This window comes from Rhinopithecus bieti, unplaced genomic scaffold (assembly GCF_001698545.2).
Source record: "Rhinopithecus bieti isolate Rb0 unplaced genomic scaffold, ASM169854v2 scaffold_47952, whole genome shotgun sequence".
Classification (NCBI taxonomy): Eukaryota; Metazoa; Chordata; class Mammalia; order Primates; family Cercopithecidae; genus Rhinopithecus; species Rhinopithecus bieti.
Window position 1 is genome coordinate 72,704 of NW_016820098.1, and position 22,210 is coordinate 94,913.

The window sequence follows — 22,210 nt, forward strand, 5'->3', positions numbered from 1 at the left end:
CCCCAAATGCACAGCTCCACTTTTGACCAATTCCTTGAACTTTAGACTCGTACATCCAGTTCCCTGCTGGACACCTCCCTTTGGTTATTTCATACTTAATGGGTCTAAAATGGTTCTTTTTGATTTTCACTGCCTCCCCAAAAAAACTTTTCCCACCCCATTTTCACCTATCTTGCCAAGAACCCTGTTGCTCAAATCAAAAAACTTAGGAATCACCCTGATTTCTCCCTTGACTTCACTTTCTACACCCAGTCCATCAGCAAGTCCTAATGTTTCTATTTACAAAATGTTCTCAGCATCCATCATTTTCATCCATCTTTGCAACCATTACCCTATTCCTTGCACTGACATCTCTTCCCGGGGTTATAGCTATAGCCTCCTAAACGGTCTCCTGCTTCCATTCCTGCTTCCGTCCAGCTCATTCTCCTGTTAACATTCTTTTCAGCATTTATCCCCATCTTAAGTTACTGTAATAACTTATTTCTTTACATTGTTATTGTCTGTTTCCTCTCCTATTTTGCCATCTCATGAGGGTAGGGACCATATCTGTTGTATCTCTCACCACATCCCAACTTCTGGCACATTGAAGAGTCTCAGTAAATACATTTGGATTAAATAAATGAGTAAGTGAATGCATGATTTTAAATATTAGGTAATATTCATAATTTGCTCAGAAAATTCTCCTGAGATTGGCCACTTCCCAGACTGGTGAAACAGGAGAATATGACCTTGTGTATCCTAATGACTCCTGAAAAGAGTGTAAAGACAACATGCTTGGGAACATAAAGTGGAGCAGGAGTTACAACCTCAAACGTCTCTGGGTTCTGGCAGGTAACAGAAATGGGGAGGTTACCATGTGTAAGCCACAATGAGTGGTAGGGACCATCACAATCTGAGACCCCCCAGCTATAGCCAATGCAGACTCATCAACTCCAGCCAGGTGTGGCCAAGCAGCCAAGGGCCCAAGGGTGAGCGATCTTCCAATTTTTTGAAAGATGGAAGTATATGCATACAAATTAGAATAGTTTTGTTCAATTTCTCAGACTTGAAAAGGAATTAGTTTTGGCTGTGAGTAATCATTTGAAACAGCAACTTAAATGAAGTAAAGTATATTTCTTCCCCACAAAAAGAGGTTTGAGGTATATAGTCAAAGACTCATGAAGCTCAAAGGAATTAGGGACTCATGCTCCTTCTAACTTGTTGCTCATCTTGGCACAGTTTTCATTCTTGAAGTTACTTTATGGCCCAGTGGACTGAGGTAGCTCCAGCCATTACCTCCTCATTCTGCACATCAGGAAGCAAAAGGGGAAAGAGCGAGCCTGACTTCCTGGAAACTTCTATGCCTCATTTTTATTTCATTTCATTGTCTAGAACTTAATTGTGCAGCAACTTCTAGCTGCAAGGGAGGCTGGAAAGTGTAATGTTTGTTCTAAGGGAACATGTGCTCAACTAAGGAAGAAGGGAAGGATGGATACTGGAGTTCTAAAGTAGGAGTCTCTGCCAGAGCTGGCTATTTATGTGAAATTCCTAAGTTTTGACACCATGACAGCTAAACACAGCAGCTCTGTTACCTGATTTCAGCAGAGGAGCTGCCAGTGTTGTAAACCCTGCTTAGAGCAGCAAATGTGAATGGGAAGCATTTCAGTGTCACATGGGGCAGCCTGCAAGTCTGGCTGGTGAGGATCAAAAACAGATGCAGGTTAGCAGGACTCAGGCAGTGCAAACAGGAGTGTGTTCAGGTACCCTAGGAGGTGGGGGTGGGTTGTGGAAAGCACTGTGAAGGTGGGCTGTGAATAAAGTCTGAAGGGCTACTGTCTGTTACCTGTACATCCAAGCTGTGCTCAGGGCATTGGCAGCAGCATGGGCAGTCCCTGGCTTCCCTTACCTTTAGGTCTAAGCAGTTATTCGAAGGAGTGCAATTTCTGTCTTCTCTGAACTATAAAGTCCCTCTCAGTATTCTGACCTCTCACACCAGGTCAAGGTCACCCTCTCTGGAGGGATAAGTGAGCCTGGACCAGACCCAAACTCCCTGATAACTCACTGGCCCTTTCCAATCACTGCCTTCACTAACAGCCCTCTTCAATCCTCTCTCTCTAGCCCCCTCCAATCACCCAAATTGTCCTCTTAGACTTGGGCTCAGCCCAGCCCGAGGCTCCATGACAATTCCCCCCTAAATGGCCTCATCTCCCGGTTACACCAGACCTTCTAGACATGGTGGCACCATGTGGTGGTAGGAAAAGAACTGAATTTGCAGACAGTCTTCCCCCACTTGAATCTCTGCACCAAAACTTACTAGTTGACTAGACTATAAATATTTCTATAGGTGTAAATTGGTGCTAACAGCATTCTCCTTACCCACTTCACAAGGCTTTTTGGAGGATTCACAGGGATCACTTATGTAAAAGGTCTTCGTTTAAAAAAAAAAAAAGTCTAAATAGCTCTGCATACAAATTTAAGGTTCCGGTAAAGATTCTCTGTAACTGCCCAAATATGTTTAAAATTAATGACTTTATTGACACAAACTTTGCCATGAAAAGTGTTATCCTAAAAGGATAGTAAGGATTAGTTTCTGTCTCATACACACATGAAAAAGTAGCCAGATGCATTTTTAGTCACATGGTTTAACTTCTGGTTGCTGTCTCCGTGAAATCCAGATTGTTCTGGGGAGGGCCAGATCATATGCCGTGCATTTCCTTCTCCCCTGGAAGTGAGAAAGTGTTTCTATATAAAACAGAGACACTTTCTTACGGTGATAAATTCCAAACAACATGCAGCAGTGAACTGATGCAGAAACAAAGCTGTAAAGAGAAGCCACAAAGCACATCCCCAGGGAGAAAGAGCCCTTGAACTCGCAGGATCACTGCCAACCTTTGGCAGCTGGGGGCTCCTGCTGAGTAATGTCAGTGGGGACATATGAGTCACAGGTTTTGCTTTTATTTTATTATTATTAAGAACATTTTTTTAGAACATAAAATTCCTAAAAGCCCTTTCTCAAAGAATCACAAAATGATAAAGGTTTAGAAAAACTATAGTTTTGTGTATGGTAAAGTCTTGTACAGTGATTAGAACACCTAGTTTAAGATATAAACCTACCCTGAATATAAAAGATTCCATTGCTGAGTGATTTGCAACACACACTATACCTTAAGGGTCTAATTCAGTCTCCTAGTTATGAAGTCACTGCTAGATTCAGGATAGACAGTAATGACTAACTAGTCTCCAAATCCCTCAACATCTGCATAGTACCTGGCACAGGATGGACATTTAATGTTTAGTGAATAAATATGCAATCTGCCAATGGACAGAAGGAAGGAAAAATGACACTACCCACTTGGGTTTGAAGAATAACAGAGTTAGCAGATGAGGAGGTTGTGTATCTGACTTTTGACCTGCATGTCAGTTCTCTGGACTATGTTATATAAACATAACATCATTAGGCTGCCTATTTCTGCTAAACATGGAATTTATTGGTATAGTTCGGTACAACTTTAGTCCTATCTTTCCCAATCCCAGGCATGTTAACAATCCTTGAAAAATCCTGCTACAATAGTTTGGAGGAAAATACATCCAGATGAACATGTTTCAAGACATACTAGAAAATTATTCCTATCAAAACATCCTTTTTCTGTGTCAGTTACCTCATTTCTAATGCAGTGCACATCAATCTAATGTCAGTGTGAACACACATCAACCAGGTGCTGGCTTTCTAAAGTGATTCCTTTGCAGATGCCAAAATGACAGTCCTGGGTGGTAAACAGAGAGATCAAGGTGAAGCCATGCATGCTGCCACATGTCTCTGGATCATCTCCTTCTCCTACGTAGTGTTCAATCTTTGATTAACAATTGCAAATGACCCCAATAGAGAGGGAAGACAGTTAAGAAGACAAGCAAAGGGAACTGGAAAGCTATGCAAAATTGCAATGTCTGGCTGAGCCCTGAGGGGTATCCTTATTTGGATGCATTGGCCACAAGCATGGTGACATCAAGGACTGGAGGCCAATGTGGACATCAGAATAGGAGGACTTTCCAGGCAGATGAGGAGCAGATATGACTGCTTCACAGACACCTCCCAAAGACATGCTATGGGCAGTGGGTTGATCCATGGGAAACTGGATCTGATCTGTCTCATACCAAGCTAAGGAAACAAGGATAACAAGGAATTTTTCTCTGCCTTGATTTTTTCAATATGTGGGTTTAGGGTTGGATGGAAGCCAGGTTTTAAGTGACCCTGGTAAGATTTGTAATGATAATATTTAAAATGAAAGAAGGAAAGAATAAGCTTGCCTGAAACAGAACACACTATAATGGGCAGGAGAGTTTGGTACTAAGGTGTGACTCTTTCACCCAGGAAATGCATTCCTACTTTTCTGTTTCATAAACTGACCTGTAGCTTTAACTCACTACTTTTACACCAGACCCTATTACAGGAGTTGCAAAGAGACAAACTGAACTGCACATCTGCAGTTTATTAACATATGTAAGCACTATGCCAAGACATTTACATGATAAGTAGAAGGCTCAGAAGGGTCCCAACAAAACCAGGCAGCAGTTTGCTGCCAGGTAAGACCAGTCTTGCCAGGGACTCAGTAGCATTCAGGTCCAGCAAGGTGCAGCCACTTCTTCAAGGTTCTTTGATGGTATCCAGTGCCTTGAAGGACACAGAAGTCCATCTACCCTTCTGCTTGGACTCTCTGCTAGTTGACACAGTTCTTTGTGATTCTTCGACTTCTGTCCATCTGTTGGATGCTGTCTGTTACATTAATGGTGACTTCTTTTGCAGACATTCTCTTAGCATCTCTTTTAGCCTGTTAAGTTGAAAACAGTGAATTGAGTTACTAGGAAATGTAAACCAAAGTAAATGACTGAGGCAAGTCTCAATCAATTTAGAGGTTTATTTTGCCCCAGTTGAGAGTGTGCCTGGGAAAAAGGAACACAAATCACAGGAACATTTGTGATCTGTGCGAAAACTCCCAAAGAGGGTTTGAGGACTTCAATATTTAAGGGGGAAAGAGTGGGCAGTAGGGGAAAGAGGAAAGGAAAAGAGAGGGTAGAGAAAAGGGGCAAACAGTTACATTCTTTTGAGGCTTTGATGAGCATTCACTGAATCTACATTTTATATGTGAGAGGAGGGAATAGATAAACAGTCAAATATGCATTCATCTCATGCTCAATGAACTTGCATTTTTACATAAGGTAAAAGAAACATAGAATAGTTAATGAGTAAAATGTGCATTTGTCTCAAGTAAGCAGAAGGATGACTCCTAGTCCTGTCTTTGTCCCACACCTGCGAAGATAAGCTGTTAATTTACATGGGGTGAAATCCAACAGAAATCTGTTTTAGGGTAAAGATCTTAGGGCCCACAAGGAATTTCTTTGTGAGAAATTGTGAGGGAGTCCCCCAGAAAGGTATGTGGCCTTCTGTCTTTGCAGTTATCTATTTAGAAACAAAATGGAAAGCAGTTTTGGGTGACTTAATGCTAAGCTTAACTTTTCCCTTTGGCATAGTGAGTTTGGAGTCCTGAGATTTTAATTTTCCTTTCACAGAAATATGCGAAGGTCCTCACAATTTGCATTAATCTCTTGAGATTATCACAAATACACACACACACACACACACACACAGAGAGTCAAGAAGGATGACCCACAAGGACGCATGCACATATGCTTCCTATCAGAGGTTTCTTTGTTGAATCTTTAATACCAACACAGCACAGAGCCTGGAATAGGGCATGTTCATTAAAACATTGTTGAGTGGCCGGGCGTGGTGGCTTACGCCTGTAATCTCAGCACTCTGGGAGGCTGAGGCAGGTGGATCACGAGGTCAGGAGATCGAGACCATCCTAACTAATACGGTGAAACCCTGTCTCTACTAAAAATACAAAAATTAACCGGGCATGGTGGCGGGTGCCTGTAGTCCCTGCTACTCGGAGGCTGAGGCAGAAGAATTATATGAACCCAGGAGGTGGAGCTTGCAGTGAGCCGAGATTGCACCACTGCACTCCAGCCTAGGCAACAGAGCAAGACTCTGTCTCAAAAAAAAAAAAAAAAAAAAAAAAAAAAAAAAAAAAAGAACCATTGCTGAGTGAATGAGTGAATGAGCTACGGTCCATCAAAGGGTAATGTGAAAGTTTTCATAGTTGGCTTTAGTAGAGTAATTAAGAGTTTGAGCTCTGGAGTCAGAGAGACTTTGGTTCAAATACTGGCTATATGATTTCACTATGGGCAAGTTTTTTCTAACCTCTCTAACCCTTGTCTATAAAATGGAGAATAATAATATTATCTCTCTCATAAGATTTTTGTATGGATTAAATAAGGTAATGCATGTAAGGTTCTTAGTACAATGCCTGTCACTAAATGAAAATGGGAAAAAAATAACCTTAAAAAGTAGGATAGACCATCCACTTCTAACTAAGGATAAACCAATGACAAAAGTTCTGAATTAATATTAAACATTAAAGCATTAATTAAATTGTAGGTTCTTTAAGTATGTATGTCTAGTTCCTGACTTTCCATCCCCCTCAATGAGAAAACAACTTTGGTGAGGGGCAGTCTTGTGCCTATTCTTGTGATTGTGTGCTGGGGGTGAACACGAGTGAGCCTGTGAGTTGCCTCCACTAGTGGATGGACACAGTTATTTGCTGCCCAGCCCCATTCCAGAAAGGACCTGCTGCCTCGCTGCAGGGAGAACAGTCAGCGAGTAGCCGCCAGTAGTCCCTTTAGGGGACAGCATCAGCTGCAGAGAGCCACCTCACTCAAGTTCATGCCCTTCCCAAGTTGGCCCAATGTGCAGGTAAATGGAAGGGCATGAAGGTCTGACCATTTGGGCCCTAAACAGGTCAGCTCCCACAAGCCATTTAGCTGCACGGGACAGGGGTGGCTGGACTTCTCCCTTAACTCACTCCTGCTTCCATCGCCCCTTTCCACAGGTGTTGGCCTCAAGGACACTTCCTAACATCCTGTGTAATGACATCTGGGTCTGCCTCCTAGGAACATAGTCTGCCTCAGATCCTGTGGGAACACCCCTCCAGGCATGAGCATCTCCTTGTGCTGGGTGTTGAGAGATGTGCATTTTTCATACAACATGGCCCCTGAACACAAGCAAACTACTTCCTCTGTAGTGCATCCAAATAAATGGTGAACTATTGCACTGATGGAGAAAAATCTATTGTTCTGTTGTATTTATTAACAAATGATATGTATGTTTCTAACATGTCACATAAATCCTGTGTCCTTGTGTAGCTGATGGCGACATCCCTCTCCAGATTCCCTTTACTCTGCCAGAGCATCTCTCCCAGCTGCTGTGACTGTTGGCTGCTAACTGCTCACAGCACACTCTTCTTTTGAGAACTGCCCACATCCGATTGGAGCCACCTCCTCCAGGAATGCCAAATAGGCCCATGTCCTGGAGAGGCCCCTATCCCATGCCTGATTGCTAGGATACAAAAGGCTGCCCTTTTTGTCTTTTGGGGGTACAAATCCATGGTGCTTTGTGTGCCCCACGGCTCCTTGTAGTCAGGCTGAGGCTAGACTATAGCTGTTCAGCTGACTGAACTCACGCATTTGCTGAATCTGATCCTCTGCCCTGCCCTGCTTCTTCCACTACCATGCAGGTTTCACCTGAGAGTACTTTTTCAATTACTTGCATCCTTTCAATTACTTGCATCCTTATCTCAGGTTCTGCTTCTAGGGAACCTAACCAAAGATAACACTTTATGGGTGATTTGAGAAACATTTAAGGATAATTTTGACTCTACATAATTTTAGTCTTATCTATTGATTTCATGAGATAGGATGTCACTGCTTTCCTCTGTGTGTTCCTAGTGCCTAGCACAGTTCTGAGACATCATAAGCTCTCAGTTTAACTTTGTTCGAATAAGTGAATGAATGAATGAATAAATGCACTACACTTGTCAGTGTACCTTTGCTTTAACAACCAGTAGGCAATACTGTTTAGGGTTCAGTCTTACACTCAGGTTTTCTGAGCCTGAACTGGCACCAGGGCTAGCAAAGACTTTTATGGGCTTATTTTTCCCCAAAAGCAGAGAACTGATAAAATCACACAACCTTGAAACTAAGCATTTCTTGTTATTTGTCTGTAACTCCTCCTGTCCTTTAAATCATTCTTTCTAAGAGTAGTGAGGACTGGCCGGGCGCGGTAGGCTTAAGCCTGTAATCCCAGCACTTTGGAGGCCGAGACGGCGGATCACGAGGTCGGAGATCGAGGGACCATCCTGGCTAACACGGTGAAACCCGTCTCTACTAAAAAATACAAAAAAACCTCGCCAGGGCGAGGTGGCAGGTGCCTGTTATCCCAGCTACTGGGGAGGCTGAGGCCAGGAGAATGGTGTCACCGGGAGGCGGCGCTTGTCGTGAGCCAAGATCCAGCCCACTGCACTCCAGCCTGGGTGACAGAGCGAACTCGGTCTCAAAAAAAAAAAAAAAAAAAAAAAAGAGTAGTGAGGACTAAAGCTCTGATTTTTTTAAATCTTGCCCAAAATTCCTAGGGGCTGGGAGAGGTCATATCCTACAACCATAATTCTCGGTTCAGATGGGTTTTATTACCCTGTTATCGTGACTTTACTTTCCGATCTGACTCTGGCATAACAAGGAAGAAAATCAAAATGTTTTACCCCAAAATAATTTCCTTGCCATATCTTGAAATTGCCCCACAGAGTCTTTGTGGAAAATCCACATCTAAGAGAATCCTTTTTCCCCTTTGTTTTTCCTTCCTTCCTTCCCAGATCAGAGGAGGTAATCAGTCTAAGAGCCAGCCACCCCTTTAAGTCTGTAAAAAATTTACAACCTGCTCTCTCTAAAGTCTGCCATCTAAGAGCTTCCTCTACACAATAAAACTTGGTCTCCACAATCCTTTTTCTTAACCTAAACATTCATTTCTATGGATGCCAGGTCTTTAGACAAACTCAACCAACTGTCGACCAGAAAATGTTTAAATTTACCTATAGCCTGGAAGTCCCCACCTCCTGCCCGCCCACTCTGCTTTGAGTTGTCCCGCCTTTTTAAACCAAACCAATGTATTTCTTAAACATATTTGATTGATGTCTCATGCCTCCCTAAAATATACAAAACCAAGCTGTGCCCCAACCACCTTGTGCACATATTCTCAGGATCTCCTGAGGGCTGTGTCATGGGCCATGGTCACTCATATTTGGTTCAGAATAAATCTCTTCAAATATTTTACAGAGTTTGTTTTCATCAACACAATCTAGTTACAACCCAAAAACCTTAGATTTCAAGGCCAAACAAGACAGAAAGAAGATGAGAAAAAGAACTATAATGCCAGATATTTTATCTAGAAGTTTGGAGAAGTGAGTTGTTTTGCCCTCCGCCGAGAAGAGCAACATAAATACAAGAAACTACCACACCATTTTGCCCCTCAGTGCCTGTGATGCTTTATACAACATATTTTTCCCTCTGATGTAGTTTTCAGCCAACCAAACCTTTTATTTAACATCACGCCCCGTCCCTTTTAATGACAGGAAAAGAAAATGTGTTTCTATTGCAATTACTGGCTTAAAAAAAAAAATGTATGGCCCCAATTCCATAATGAGAGGAGCCTAATTGGCACCTTTTTCTCATGCAGCCGTGCCAATCCTTCCTCTACTTCTAACATTCTTGTTTTGTGAGTTTTATCACCATTGACTCTTGTTAATGGGCCACCTCTGGTTTCTCACCCAGTTTTACAGCTTTTCAACTCTTTCCTTACCTCATTTTAATTTCTGCAGCTTTAGTACCCGTGAATCATAGATTTTAGTCTTCTTGATACTGCCTCTTTAATTAAGAGTAGTCTGCCATTTCTCAAGGGTAACCAGATTGGCCGTGATAACCTCTTGCCAGTCTCTGACCCAGACAGACTTGTTTATCTTGGGGTTCAGATGTCAATAATTAGCCTGTTTCCTGTGGAGGTTGGGACAGCTTGGCTGCTCCTGGAGACCTGGATTCAAGACTGCAGCTACCTTTGTTCAGCCTTTTCTCACTTTCCCCACAGATGGAAATAGAGATGTTCTCAGCTTTGCTTGAACTTCACAAATATATCTGTACCTAATATGGGATTATACAAACCTTTTCATAGTTCTTTACAAACAAAGAAAAGCATGGCTTCTGAGATTATGATGTGTGAGATACCAATTTTTCTGTATAAGTAGTATTTTTAATTATAAAAGGAAGACATAATTATGGCAAAAAGAAATTCAACGAGTAAAGAAGGGCTTCTAGTGCCTTCCCTAGAGATAATTATGACTAATAATTTCTTACAGAATGTTGCAGGGATTTTCTAGGCCTATACAAGCATAGGGCTCTATTATTCTCTTTCCCTATATTCTTTACTTCCTTCCTGGCCTTTAACCACAGTTTAAATTTTGCATTTATTTTTTAACTTATTTTTTACTTTCTTCTCATATTGTAAACTTCAAGACAGTAGGAACCTAGTCTATTTTGTTCATTATAGTATCGCCAGACTCTAATTTAGTGTCTGTCGCATAATAGACACTCAATAAACAACTTGACCATGAACAAATGTGTGAAGATAAATCTTCAGAAAGAAAAGAAAAGGAAAATCCCTAGGAACAGAAACTGTGTGCACTGCCCTGCCTCAGTGTCCCAGAACTTTCCTGCAAGATTTCAATTACATCCCTGATTAATCATTCCTTGCATTCCTGAGAGACAGGTGGGAATGTTACTGTATTCATTTTCCCAATGAGGCAGCTGAAACCACTCAGGCAAATGCACTTAACTCAAGGCCAATGTCAATATTGGTGATGAGTCAAACTAAAGATGGTGACCCCAGGTTTCGTATCCCACCTCTCACAACTCTGCCAAGGCTCACTCTAAATTCTCCACCACTAAGTTTCAGATAATGGGAAGGAAGAACATGGGGCTTAGACGGAGAGAGATCTGGGTTTGAATTTGAACACAGTCAAATCATGACTCCTTGGGCCATGTTGACCAGATATCTAGTTTCTGAGCCTCTGTTTTCCCAGGTAGGAAATGATGCTGCTTACCTTTTAGAGCTGTAAGGGTTAAAAATGATGTCATAGTGTGTCTGGCACGTTGCAGGCACTTCGAAATATTAGTTTTATCCTCTTTTCCTTCCCAAAAGATTAAAGACTAGAGTTTGACAGCTGCAACTCCAGATGTTTGACTTCTTTTCAGACAGGTCTCATGAAAGGAAGATACACAATAACACACCCTAGTTGTTCTCAAATTCTGTGAATTTATTTGCTGCTGCTTTGTGAATCTGTGCGGCATTAATGCAAGGTCAGTCAGGGGATATTTGATCTTAGCAACTCCACCAAGGGCCAGCTGCTAGCCTTGGAAGGCAGGGGTCAGACCATGCTGCAGGTAAAACTCTCAAGAATCCTCCAAACCTGGAGCACATTCTATGCAGACCACAGCCCCCTTCCCCATCTACACTTAGACTTACTCACCCTGGGAGTTTGTATCAAGTGCCAAAAGCAGTTGTTGCTTTTCAACTTGAACCTCAGATAGAAGAACAGACATTAGGAAGGCAGCAGAACCTGCTTTAGGAAAGCAACTGGGCACCCACAGAACAGTCATCACAGGACGGTGATGCAGAGCCGGGATGGGTGGGGTCGAAGCTATGGGAACCTTTTCTAATCTGAGTGATGACTAGGCTGTCTCATTTAATCAACACGTAGGTAGCGAGTACCTGTTAGGTTCATAACCCTGAAGTAGGCTCAGGAGTTAAGGGAAGAATATAAAGAAAAATAAGGCAGTCTCTGCCCTGAGAGCCTTCTAGTTGAACTGGTTTGACTGCAGACCCTTAGATGAACACCGAGTCTTGCAAATCTCTACAAGAGGTAGCAGCCAGTAGGTAGGTGCACATCTCTGTATTGCTAAATTCCTTCCTTTTTCCCCAGGCTTGCACTAGAGAGGACACCAAAGTGCCCTTCTAATAGCTTTCCCTCCCTTTGGTTTTCCCACAGGTTTCTGTTATTCTCTCCCTCCTTATAATGTCCTGTTTTTGTTTTTCTAGGAGAGACTCATATTTACTTTCCAAACTCTTCCTTATCCAGGAGAAATCCTGGGCTGGTCCTAATCTCCTTTCTTGATCAGGTCTCCTAGCTCTGTGGACCTTCACCTGTCTCTCCTAGACTGGGCCAGGCCTTGCCAATGATGTTGACCAGACACTGGGGGAGGGGGCAGGAGGAGGCGAAAACTCCTTAGCTGAGAATCAGTCCCCCTGCTAATTCCTTTAGCATGGTCCAGTCACTTTGCCAATAATAATAAAGCAACTTGAAAAATATGTAGCTTCTGAAGACAGGAGGGTTCCCTGGAAGGCCAGCCACATGTCAGAGCCTTTTCCACTTGAGCTATGGTCACATGTACATTTCTACTGTAGCTGAATACTTGAGGAGGTATTTTAAGCGGGGTGGGCGGGATGGGGGGAGGTGGGGAACAAGAGTCCTAAGCCCAAGGAAATGGCACATTTAGGTTAGAGAGTAAATGTTTGGAGGCAGCTCAAAGTTCCTGAACAACTAATTAGCGGGAGAAGACAAGCAACTACAGCGCTGCCTCTCATGTTGTTTGTTGAGCTCAGGTAGGGAGCTGGATGAAGGAGACCAAACCAATGATTTATCAGACACTGTGGAGTCAGTAAGTCTCCAAATGACTGGGGAAATCAAGGTGCAACAGAGAAAAAGAAAGAGCTCCCCACCGAGACGGTCAGTTCCAATTTGTGAAAGATCATTTTTGTCACAATCTTCTTGCCAGTTAACACCTGTTAACACCAGGCATCAGAAGGCAGGGGGACTGGAGGGAATTGACAAAAAGGAAGATATGGTTTGTTTGATGGGACAGGAAGTGGAAAAGGGCTCCAAACACAAGGTGCAGTTGCTGACAGCCATGAGCAGCATTAGTTGCCCCATCACCCTTCGGAAAGCAGCTTAAATGTGAGGTGTCATCTGCATTAAATAGAGTAGCTGCCACCCCTGACTAGTGACCTTCTAATTCCTTCATAGCACCATTCAGAGTCTATAAATGCTTAATTTATTCTATATTATTTGGCTCCCAACCCAGCTCCATTAAAACTAGCAGCTGCTTCAGAGCAAAAGCTGTGTCTGTCTTTTCTACCCCTGGATCCTTGGCACTAGAACAGTGCCTGGCACCTAGACAGCACTCAATGAACATTTGATGAATGAATCCTAAGAGTAGTTATAGGAAGTGATGAAAAATTTTCCAGGCCTAGCAAGGATTGCCTTTCACATACAAATTTGTTTTGTAAATCTGAATGGCAGCCCTGCAGTAGGTCTGTGGATGAGGACACATGCTTCATGAAAGGGGTCTTCTGGAGAAGGAAAGCTTTAAAAAAAAAATTGCCAAAGAACCACCAACCAGGTGGCCTGATGGCACCTAAGAGGAGTGCTGTGAAATGCTAATAGCTCATATAGGGGTGTGATGGAAGACTGGAAGGGGCAAGTGGATACTGACTGAGCCAGATACTGAAAATGCACAAAGCTTTGGCCCAGAGTCTAAGAGACACACTAGGAAAAAACAGTATATCAAAGGCCCAGGAGGGAATAGGAAGAAAAGTATTTTCTTTGGGCAGATAGTAGGCAGTTGAGAGCCTGCCTGAGTGTTGGTATGAGATAGCACTGCTGACAGAAGCATCAATCACAGGTAAATTTAGCTTCTAAACTAACATCTTAGACAGAAAACCTTTGCCTTGGTCTTTGAGGGACTCAGAATGGCCAGTGACTGGTGAGGTCTCAGGATGTGAAGACCACTGATTATCTTTTAAATGTAAACCCTTAAAACTGAAGTTATCAGCTCCCTGATCTTATTTTGAAAATAGTTACAACACAGCCACGTTCACTTAATTATGAAAACAAAAGCTGCACAGGCTGCTCATCGATATGCATCATCTGCCCAGGGGTGCTGCGTTGGGCAGGTGTGTGTGGTCATCACTCCTCTGTGATAGTTTCCACTGCTGTTGAAGCCCTATGGGGGCTGACTCTGCCAGCCCCATTTTAAAGCCCCAAGAGCTCCCAAAATGTGTGTGTATGTGTGTGTATGCGTCTGGCTGTGTGTGTGTGTATGTGTGTGTATGCGTCTGTGTATGTGCGTGTATGTGTGTGCGTGTGTGTATGTGTGAGTGTGCGTGTATGTGTGTGCGTGTATGTGTGTGCACATACGTGTATGCATGTGTGTGCATATATTTGTGTGTGTGCGTGTATGTGTGTGCGCGTGTGTGCATGTATGTGTGTGCATGTGTGTGTGCGTGTGTGTGTGCACACGTGCAGCATGTGTGTGCGCATGGGTGTGTATGTGCGTCTGCACGTGCATGTGTATGTGATGTGTGAGTGTGTGCATGTGTATGTGCGTGTGTGTGCATGTGAGTGTGTGTGTGCGTCCATATGTGTGTGCGTGGTGCGCATGTGTATGTGCGTGTGTATGTGCGTGTCTGCGCGTGCGTGTGTATGTGCATGTGTGAGCGTATGTGGGTGTGTGCGCGTGTGAGTGTATGAGTGTGTGTGTGCACAGTGTGCATGTGTATGTGCGTGTATGTGCATGTGTGCACGCATGTTTGTGTGTGCATGTGTGTGTGCGTGTGTGTATGTGCATGTGTGTGCATGCGTGTGTGCACGCTGCATGTGCGCGTGTGTGTGCATGTGTGTGTGCATGTATGTGTGTGGGTGTGTGTATGTGCATGTGTGCGTGCATGTGTGCATGCTGTATGTGCGTGTGTGTGTGTGTGTGCGCGTATGTGTATGTGTGTAGATGTGTGTGTGCGTGTGTGCGTATGTGTGTGCGTGTGTGTATGTATATGTGTGTGAGTGTGTGTGTATGTGTGTGGGGGGGGGCATGGCATGGGGACCTACTTTCCCTAGCTATATCTGAGTACCAATTCCCACCTGTAAATTGGAGATAACAATGTCAACATTTTAGAGTTATTGTGAGGATTAAGAGATAATATAACAAAGTGCTTAGTACCCTATGTCGTACCTAGACCACACATGAATAAATATTTGCTACTGGCTGGGTGCCGTGGCTCACACCTATAAACCTAGCACTTTGGGAGGCTGAGGCAGAAGGATTGCTTGAGCTCAGGAGTTTGAGACCAGCCTGGGCAACATAGTGAGATCTCCTCTCTGCAAATAATTAACAAACTGGCTGGGCATGGTGGTGTGTGCCTATGGTCCCAGTTAGTTGAGAGGCTGCACTTGAGCCCAGGCATTGGAGGCTGCAGAGAGCAGTGACCGAACCACTGCACTCCAGCCTGGGTAATCGAGTGAGACCTGGTCTAAAAATAAGTAAATAAATAATAAAAGAATAAGTAGTTGCTACCACAAGGAAGAAGACTAAGCACAACTTACTGATTTTTAATTCTTTTGTTCCGTAACTGAAATTCGACCACTGCTAGTTAGAGTATAAAGCAGCATAACCACTTTGGAAAACTATTTGTCAGTGTCTATGAAAGTCAAATATACCCCTGTCTTATGACCCAGCAATTCCACTCCCAAGTATATTCCCAAAAGAAGTGCTGTCCACCAAAGGACATGCACACAAACATTAAAAGCTGTATTGTTCACAATAGCCCCAAACTGGAAACAACCCAAATGTTTATCAAGTAAAATGGTTAAATTGCAACGTGTTCATATAAAGAAATATACATAACAATGAAAATGAGAAAATTATTGCAACTCAGAACAACATGGGTGATTTTCACAAGGATAATGTTGAGCAAAAGAAGCCAGACATGAAAAAGTTCACACTTCTATGATTCTATTTATAAAAGTCTCAAAAATAAACCAAACTGATCTATAATACTAGGAGTGAGAAGAATGGTGACATTGTGGATTTCTGGGCTGGTGATAATGTTCTATATCTTCATCCGCATGATGGTTACATGGATGTGCCACCTTATAAGAATTCACTGAAGTTATGAGTTGCATTTCTTTGTGTATGTATGCGGCATGTGGTAGCCTGCATTATTGCCCCTAATTCTTTGCTCTCTCTCCACTTTGGACAGAGTATGTTTCCCTGCTTGAAGTTGGGCTTGTCCATTTGACTTGCTTTGGCCAATGGGATATTAGTCGGTATGATGTGAGCAGAGACATGAAATGTGTTCAAGTAGTTTGGTTTTGCCCCCTCGTGTTTCTGCCATAGTCATAAGAATATATCCCAGAAAGCTGCTGCTTTCTTGGCCTGGTTTCCAGAATGATATATATGGAACAGACCGAGCCAGCCCTTGAAAAGTCAGGCTGAGCCTATTTAAGTTATAGCTGACCATGGTGGCAGTGGTGGGGGTGGGGGGAGGTGTTGTCTCAAGCAACTGAATGTTGCTGTGTTTTGTTATGCAGCATTATTGAGGCAACAACTGACTAATACACTATTCATTTTTAAAATGTACTTGCAGTTCTTATGTTCTATCTTCTTAATAGAAACCTTTTCCAATTTAAAGTTACCAACATCCTTCCACAGCACTTATGTGGCCTTATTCATGTAACACAATCAAAGGAACCTCAGTTTCCTTATCTATAAAATGGGGATAATGCTTACTTCACAATGCTCTTAGGGGAACTTAAGGAGCCAGTACACTTAAAAGCACCTTGTATACTGCAAAACACAATTTTAAAGTGATGAATGAGGCGGGCAGAAAATGAGGTGAGGAAACAAGTGCACGGATCATGCCATCCACCAGGCAAAGCTGCTTCCTCTTGACCATGGCTCATCCTGGCTCAGAGGGTGAGGGCACAAATGTGGGGAGGAGACTAGAAGAAAAATATCTGGGCCTGTGGTAGAGCAGTCACCACAGGGTCCAGACTGTCTTGAGAGATGGCAATGATGATTAGGTCTCTAGAAGGTCAGCTTATGCATAGACAAAGTAGACAATACAGAACTCTAAGAAGGACACCACAACCCTGAAATCTACACCCCCTATCACCTTCTCCAGTGTGTGCAGCGCCCCCATTAGTGTTTCATTTAAGTGGGTTATGGCGCTGTGTGCCTAACTGTCCCATTAATTGTAACTGCCATTCTTATCTATATCCCAGTTTATAAGAGCAGGCCCATCTGTTCACTCGTTTTGGTATTATTTCCATTGTGTGGATAATGAACCTGAGATTCTGAGAGCTTAGTGATTTCTGAAAGGCCCTTAGTTAATGAGCTTTAGAGATGAATTTGCAACAGGTTTTCTGACCAAAACTTAGAGAGGCAAACTCACTGATATGAGCAAGAATTCCATCATTAGATAATGAGTTGCACTCTCAGAAAACAGGTGGCATTGACCTGAAGGGACAGGAACAGTAAGTTTTGGAACTGGGGCTAACCTGATTAAGCCTATCAAACTTAACCTGCATTGCTTGCTTTTAATCACTTACTTCTAGTTAATCTTAAAACCTATATAGCTAAAAGTCCCATAGCTAACCAATCCACTAGCTTTGTTACAGACTACATATCTGACATATAGATCACCACTGTAACAGTTGCTTAAAGTTGTTTTTCAGGAACTTGGGGTTAGCTCTTGTCCAGTTAAAGCCAGTTGAGATCATTGACCCTTCAACTGGGTTTGTAGAAATGCCCAAGAGGTGACCTTTTGAAGTCAGAAGACCAAAACTCTTTCTGAAGATCATGCAAACACAGCCATTTTCTCAACATGAGTCCTGTGAACAGCCATGAACCATGACTATGCAAGCACAGACTATTGATTATCTCACTTTCCCCCACTGCCAATCATCTTTCTCCATGCCTTAGACTACCCAGCTTCTTTATCCCATAGATAGCCCTAAACCCTATCTTTGTGGAGGCAGATTTGGGATCTGTTCTTCTGCCTTCTCACTTGGCTGCCTCATGAATAAAGTTTCTCTTTTGCAAAACCCATTGTTACAGTGATTGGTTTGCTGTGAACAGACAGAATGAGCCTGGTTCAGTATCATTTTGACAGAAGGATAGGAGAAAATGGGTATGGAGCATAGGGTAAGCAGTGGATTTTGAAGGGGGTGGGGCATAGGGAAGACAAGGAAGTCAGAAGGAGGAACTGGATGGAAGAGGAAGAGACTGCAGATGCCTGAGCCCAGCCTACTAAGAGTGTTCATTCTGGGCTGCCTCTCCTGTACCCATAAGAGAAGCTTCCCAAAAATAGCTCTTGGAGAAAAGAAAGGATGCCAGCCACGTCCAGGGAAATCACTGCCCTGCCTCTTCCAACAGTCTGGGGATGATATTGTCACCACATTCTGCTATGAGAGCCACCCTTGGGGGCCCTTCCACTGCCCACCTGGTTGGAGGACCTGAGTAAAATGTCAGGCTTGTTTCCAACAACTCTGGTCTTTTCTTTCCTTCCTCTGCCCACTCTCCAACCTGCCAACCCCTGAGACTGGCCAGCTGCCTGGCCTAAGACTGGTGCCTCTAACCAGCACAGTCCTCACCATCAACATGGTGACAGTGGCCACAGAAAACAATATCCTTGAATAAAGTTGTACCTAAGCAAACATACACATGGAAACAAAAAGCAACAACCCTCAAGGCAGGGTTTTGGGGTGGGATTTGCAGCAATTTTTACATGGGTGGGGTAGAGACTTTTTATTGCCAAGGTGAGCCATCCCTGGTCCCTCCCTGGACACAGCTGCTGCGTGGCTCTGCCCTGAAGCAAGCCCTGCCCCCATTCTCCAGTCCCCAGTTGATTCTGTGGCTGTAACCCTACCTCTGTGGTCGGAAGGCCATTCTGTTTCTGGGTCAGAGGGCCTGAGCTGAGGCTCTGGGGATTTGGGCACTGGGTCTCACAGTTCGTCTTCTTCTCTGGATTGGGTATTCCACCTGGGACTGTAGATCGGGGCACACCATTGGAGGACAGTCCATCTTCCAGCACGCCTGGGGGAGGTAAGCAGAGGATGGAACCAGAAGATTGCACATGGCAGATGTTGCAAACAATCCCAAAATGGAGGAGAAAAAGATAGTCAAAATGAAAAAACAAAAGTTGGCAGAAATCCCACCATGCAGAGCTATGCTTTTCTATAACAACATGTATGCTTTTACAAAAGGAGATTTTAAAACAATTTTGTAACCTGAAATTTTTACTTAATGATACCTTGATGACTTTTTTCTATACCATTAAATATTCTGCCATATTATTTTTCGCATGTCTATGTCATCATTTATTTACCTAATCCCCTCTGCTTGGATATTTGTTTCCACATTTTCCTAATAAATCTTACTGTGATGAAACGCCTTGTGGTTAAAGCTTTATTTTAAATTACTTCCTTGGGATAAATTCCTAGAAGTGGAATTACTGGCTTGAAGGTTATGTAAATGTTGGGTTTTTGTTCTGTTTTGTTTTTTTAGATAGAGGGTCTCGCTCTGTTGTCTAGGCTGGAGTATAGTGGCATGATCATCGCTTGCTCCAGTCTCAAACTCCTGGGCTCAAGCGATCCTCTCACCTCAGCTTTCCAAATAGCTGGGACTAAAGGCATGTGTCACCATGCCCAGCTAATTTTTGTATATTTTTTGTAGAGACAGGGTCTCACTATGTTGCCCAGGCTGGTCTTGAACTCCTGGCCTTGAGCAATCCTCCCACGTTGGTCTTCTAAAGTGCTGAGATTACAGGCATGAGACAACATGCTTGGCCAATACATAAATTTTTTAAATAGCTCCATCTCAAAGTGTTGGACTGAGTATGTGTGCCTTTTACAACAAATGCCAAGAAATGATAGAAAGAAGTTTAAATAAATAGCCTCACTGAAAAGGGAGAGGACTACACTGAGGAATTAATAAAGGATGAAAATAATCTTATTGGAAAGAGAAAAGGTGGCCCAGGAAGCATGACAGGGAATGCCAAGTATGATGCCAGAAGCTGACAGAGTCTCTGCTGTAGTTACAGGGAGGCAAGGAGCAGCCAGGTAGCCCGGGCTTTCTACTCCTCCACCTGCTGAGGCCAGTCAGCAACAATAGAGGAGTCTGTGAGGGGCAAGGACTAGAGAGAATGGCAGTGCTCTCAGGAGCTGGAGACACCTGAGAGAAACAAAAACCCTGGTTAAGAAGACTGGTATTTTGAAAATACTGCCAAGAGTTAGGCCAATAGTAGTTCCCATCCTTGCTCTCCAAATGGGTCTCTCAAATAGATACAGATGACATTCTAGCAGGAAACTTCAGTTACAAAAATCATACAAAAACAAGAATGAGCAAACATTTGAGGAAGGTCAACACCATAAAAAAGAGACAACTAACTCTGCAATGGAGATCCCCAAAAGAAATGGAGTTAATATGGTATTCAGAAAAGAATTTTCAATAAGTGTAGTCAATCTGCTCAGAAAAATGAAGATAATATAACCACAAAATGAGGATAAGAGTCACCCAAGAAGGTTCAGAGATATTTGAAATAATAATCTTAAATGTTGAAAGAAAAAACCCTCAATAGAGAAGCTGAACAACACGATAGACAGAAAGAGCAATTTAGTGAGCTGAAAGGGCAGGCCAAGGAATCCTCTGTGGTAGGACAGAGGGCTGAACGTTATGAGGAAATGCAGGATAGAAATCCAGTAAATTAAACCTTGATCTAATAAGAGTTTTAGATGAGAGGCTAGAGAAGATTGAGGGGAAGCAATATCCACAGAAATGATAGATAAAGACTTCTTAGAACCAAAGAAAGATGTGAAACCTCAATTTGAAGTAGGCTACCAAATACTTGGCAAGATAAGTAAAAAGAGAAGCCCAACCTAAGACAGACCTTAGTGAAGTTTCAGAACATCAATTATATCAAGAACGGCTTCAGAAGAGGAAAAAAAAAAAAACTCAAGAGTGAGACTGACATCAACTTTTCATTCATCTTATGAAAACATCGTTTCATAAGAAGACTATGAAACGATGTTTTCAAGATTTCAAAGGATATACACACTTTTAAGTCTTTTGCAATATATTTTCAAATTTACCTCTACAAGTCTTTCTTCTCTTGACCATCTGTCAATAGTATATAAGACAGCAATATTCCCTAAATCCTGACAAATACTGAATGTTTTCTTTTCTGGTTTTCATCTTTGTCAATTTAAGAGGTAAAATAAAGTATCTCATTGCTTGGATTAATGCTTCTTGATTTACTAAAGATGTTATATTATTTGTATGCCTAATGACTAATTGTGTAGGTTTTTATTTTAATTGTAAAGTCATTTGTTTCTCTTTCCTTTGGGGTATTTGCCTGGGCTTGCTTTTAATCAAACGTAAAGAAAAACAAACAAAATGCTTTCCCTGGGTGTTGAGAAATTATTTGCCATAGGGCAGGCATCAGAAGCACAGTGTATTTTTGTATATCAAGGGCGGGAGGGTGTTGAGTGGCAGACCTGCTAAGACTGCAGTTCCCACACAGTGAGATGGCAGTGTCCACAGGACACCTATCCGTGTGTCACCCACTTGTTCTGCCAAATGCTAATGAGCTTTCAACTGTGACCATGGGATAGAAATCAGAATTCAAAACATTGAAAGTCACAGTGGAAAATATCTGGTCCAGAGCTCCCTCACTGGCAGGCCTCAGCACATTGGGGTGCTGTGATGGCTTCAAGGTGAACAGATAAATGGATTCCTGCAGCTGGGCTTGCCCCAAATCCTTATGGCTTCCTTCCTCCACCAGTTACAGCCTGCCGCTGTCTCTTCCCATTCCCACCTGTTCTCTATCCTGTACCTAAAGGGACCTGAGATGCATGTGTATGAATACCACAGCACACATGTCTCATCTCTGCCCACTCCTCCCTGCAAACAGCCTGGGGCTAGGGCAGTGTACACCTGCAGGAGAGATCAGGAAAACAGACCCATGAAGACCCTGGAAGCAGGCTTGGTGTGGATTTGGATTTGGTGTGATTCAGACTAGATTCTAGGGTCCCACAACCCACAGAAGAGTCTAGAATAGTGCTATGTAGTGTCCTCCAGGGACCAAACTGTTGTTACTGTCTGCTGTGGGATACATATAAGAACTGAGTGCAAGCATTTACAAATTTCTATAGCAACTTGACATTGCTAGAACATCCAAAGGCAGACTTGCCTGATTGAACTTACTGGGTGCAAACTAGGTTGAGTGTTTTTAAACTCAGGTGGTGAGTCATAAGTAGGGTGAGTTGTGTATTAATCACAAACAGTAGAACCACATATTTGTCTGTGATGGACTGGGGGAATAAAAGCAATGAATTCTGAAGGAGGGCTGAGGCTTTGGTAGATATGTCCCCTTGGCCTCTGGATAACTCACCCTGTGGGA

At 42.9% G+C, this 22,210-nt stretch overlaps 1 protein-coding gene across 2 annotated transcripts in view; it reads right to left on the reverse strand.

Moving 5' to 3' along the window:
• Positions 1-2,489: 2,489 nt before the first annotated feature.
• The window catches only part of BAALC (BAALC binder of MAP3K1 and KLF4), an 85,069-nt gene continuing 65,348 nt past the window's right edge, over positions 2,490-22,210 (reverse strand). The window contains exons 2-3 of one of the 2 annotated variants that reach the window (XM_017859475.1): positions 18,680-18,846; positions 2,490-4,805 (exon numbers count right to left, since the gene is read on the reverse strand). In XM_017859475.1, the coding sequence (XP_017714964.1) occupies positions 4,695-4,805; positions 18,680-18,846 (278 nt within the window). In that variant the 3' untranslated portion in view covers positions 2,490-4,694. The remainder of the gene's footprint in view (positions 4,806-18,679; positions 18,847-22,210) is intronic. The other variant, XM_017859476.1, reaches the window with a different exon arrangement.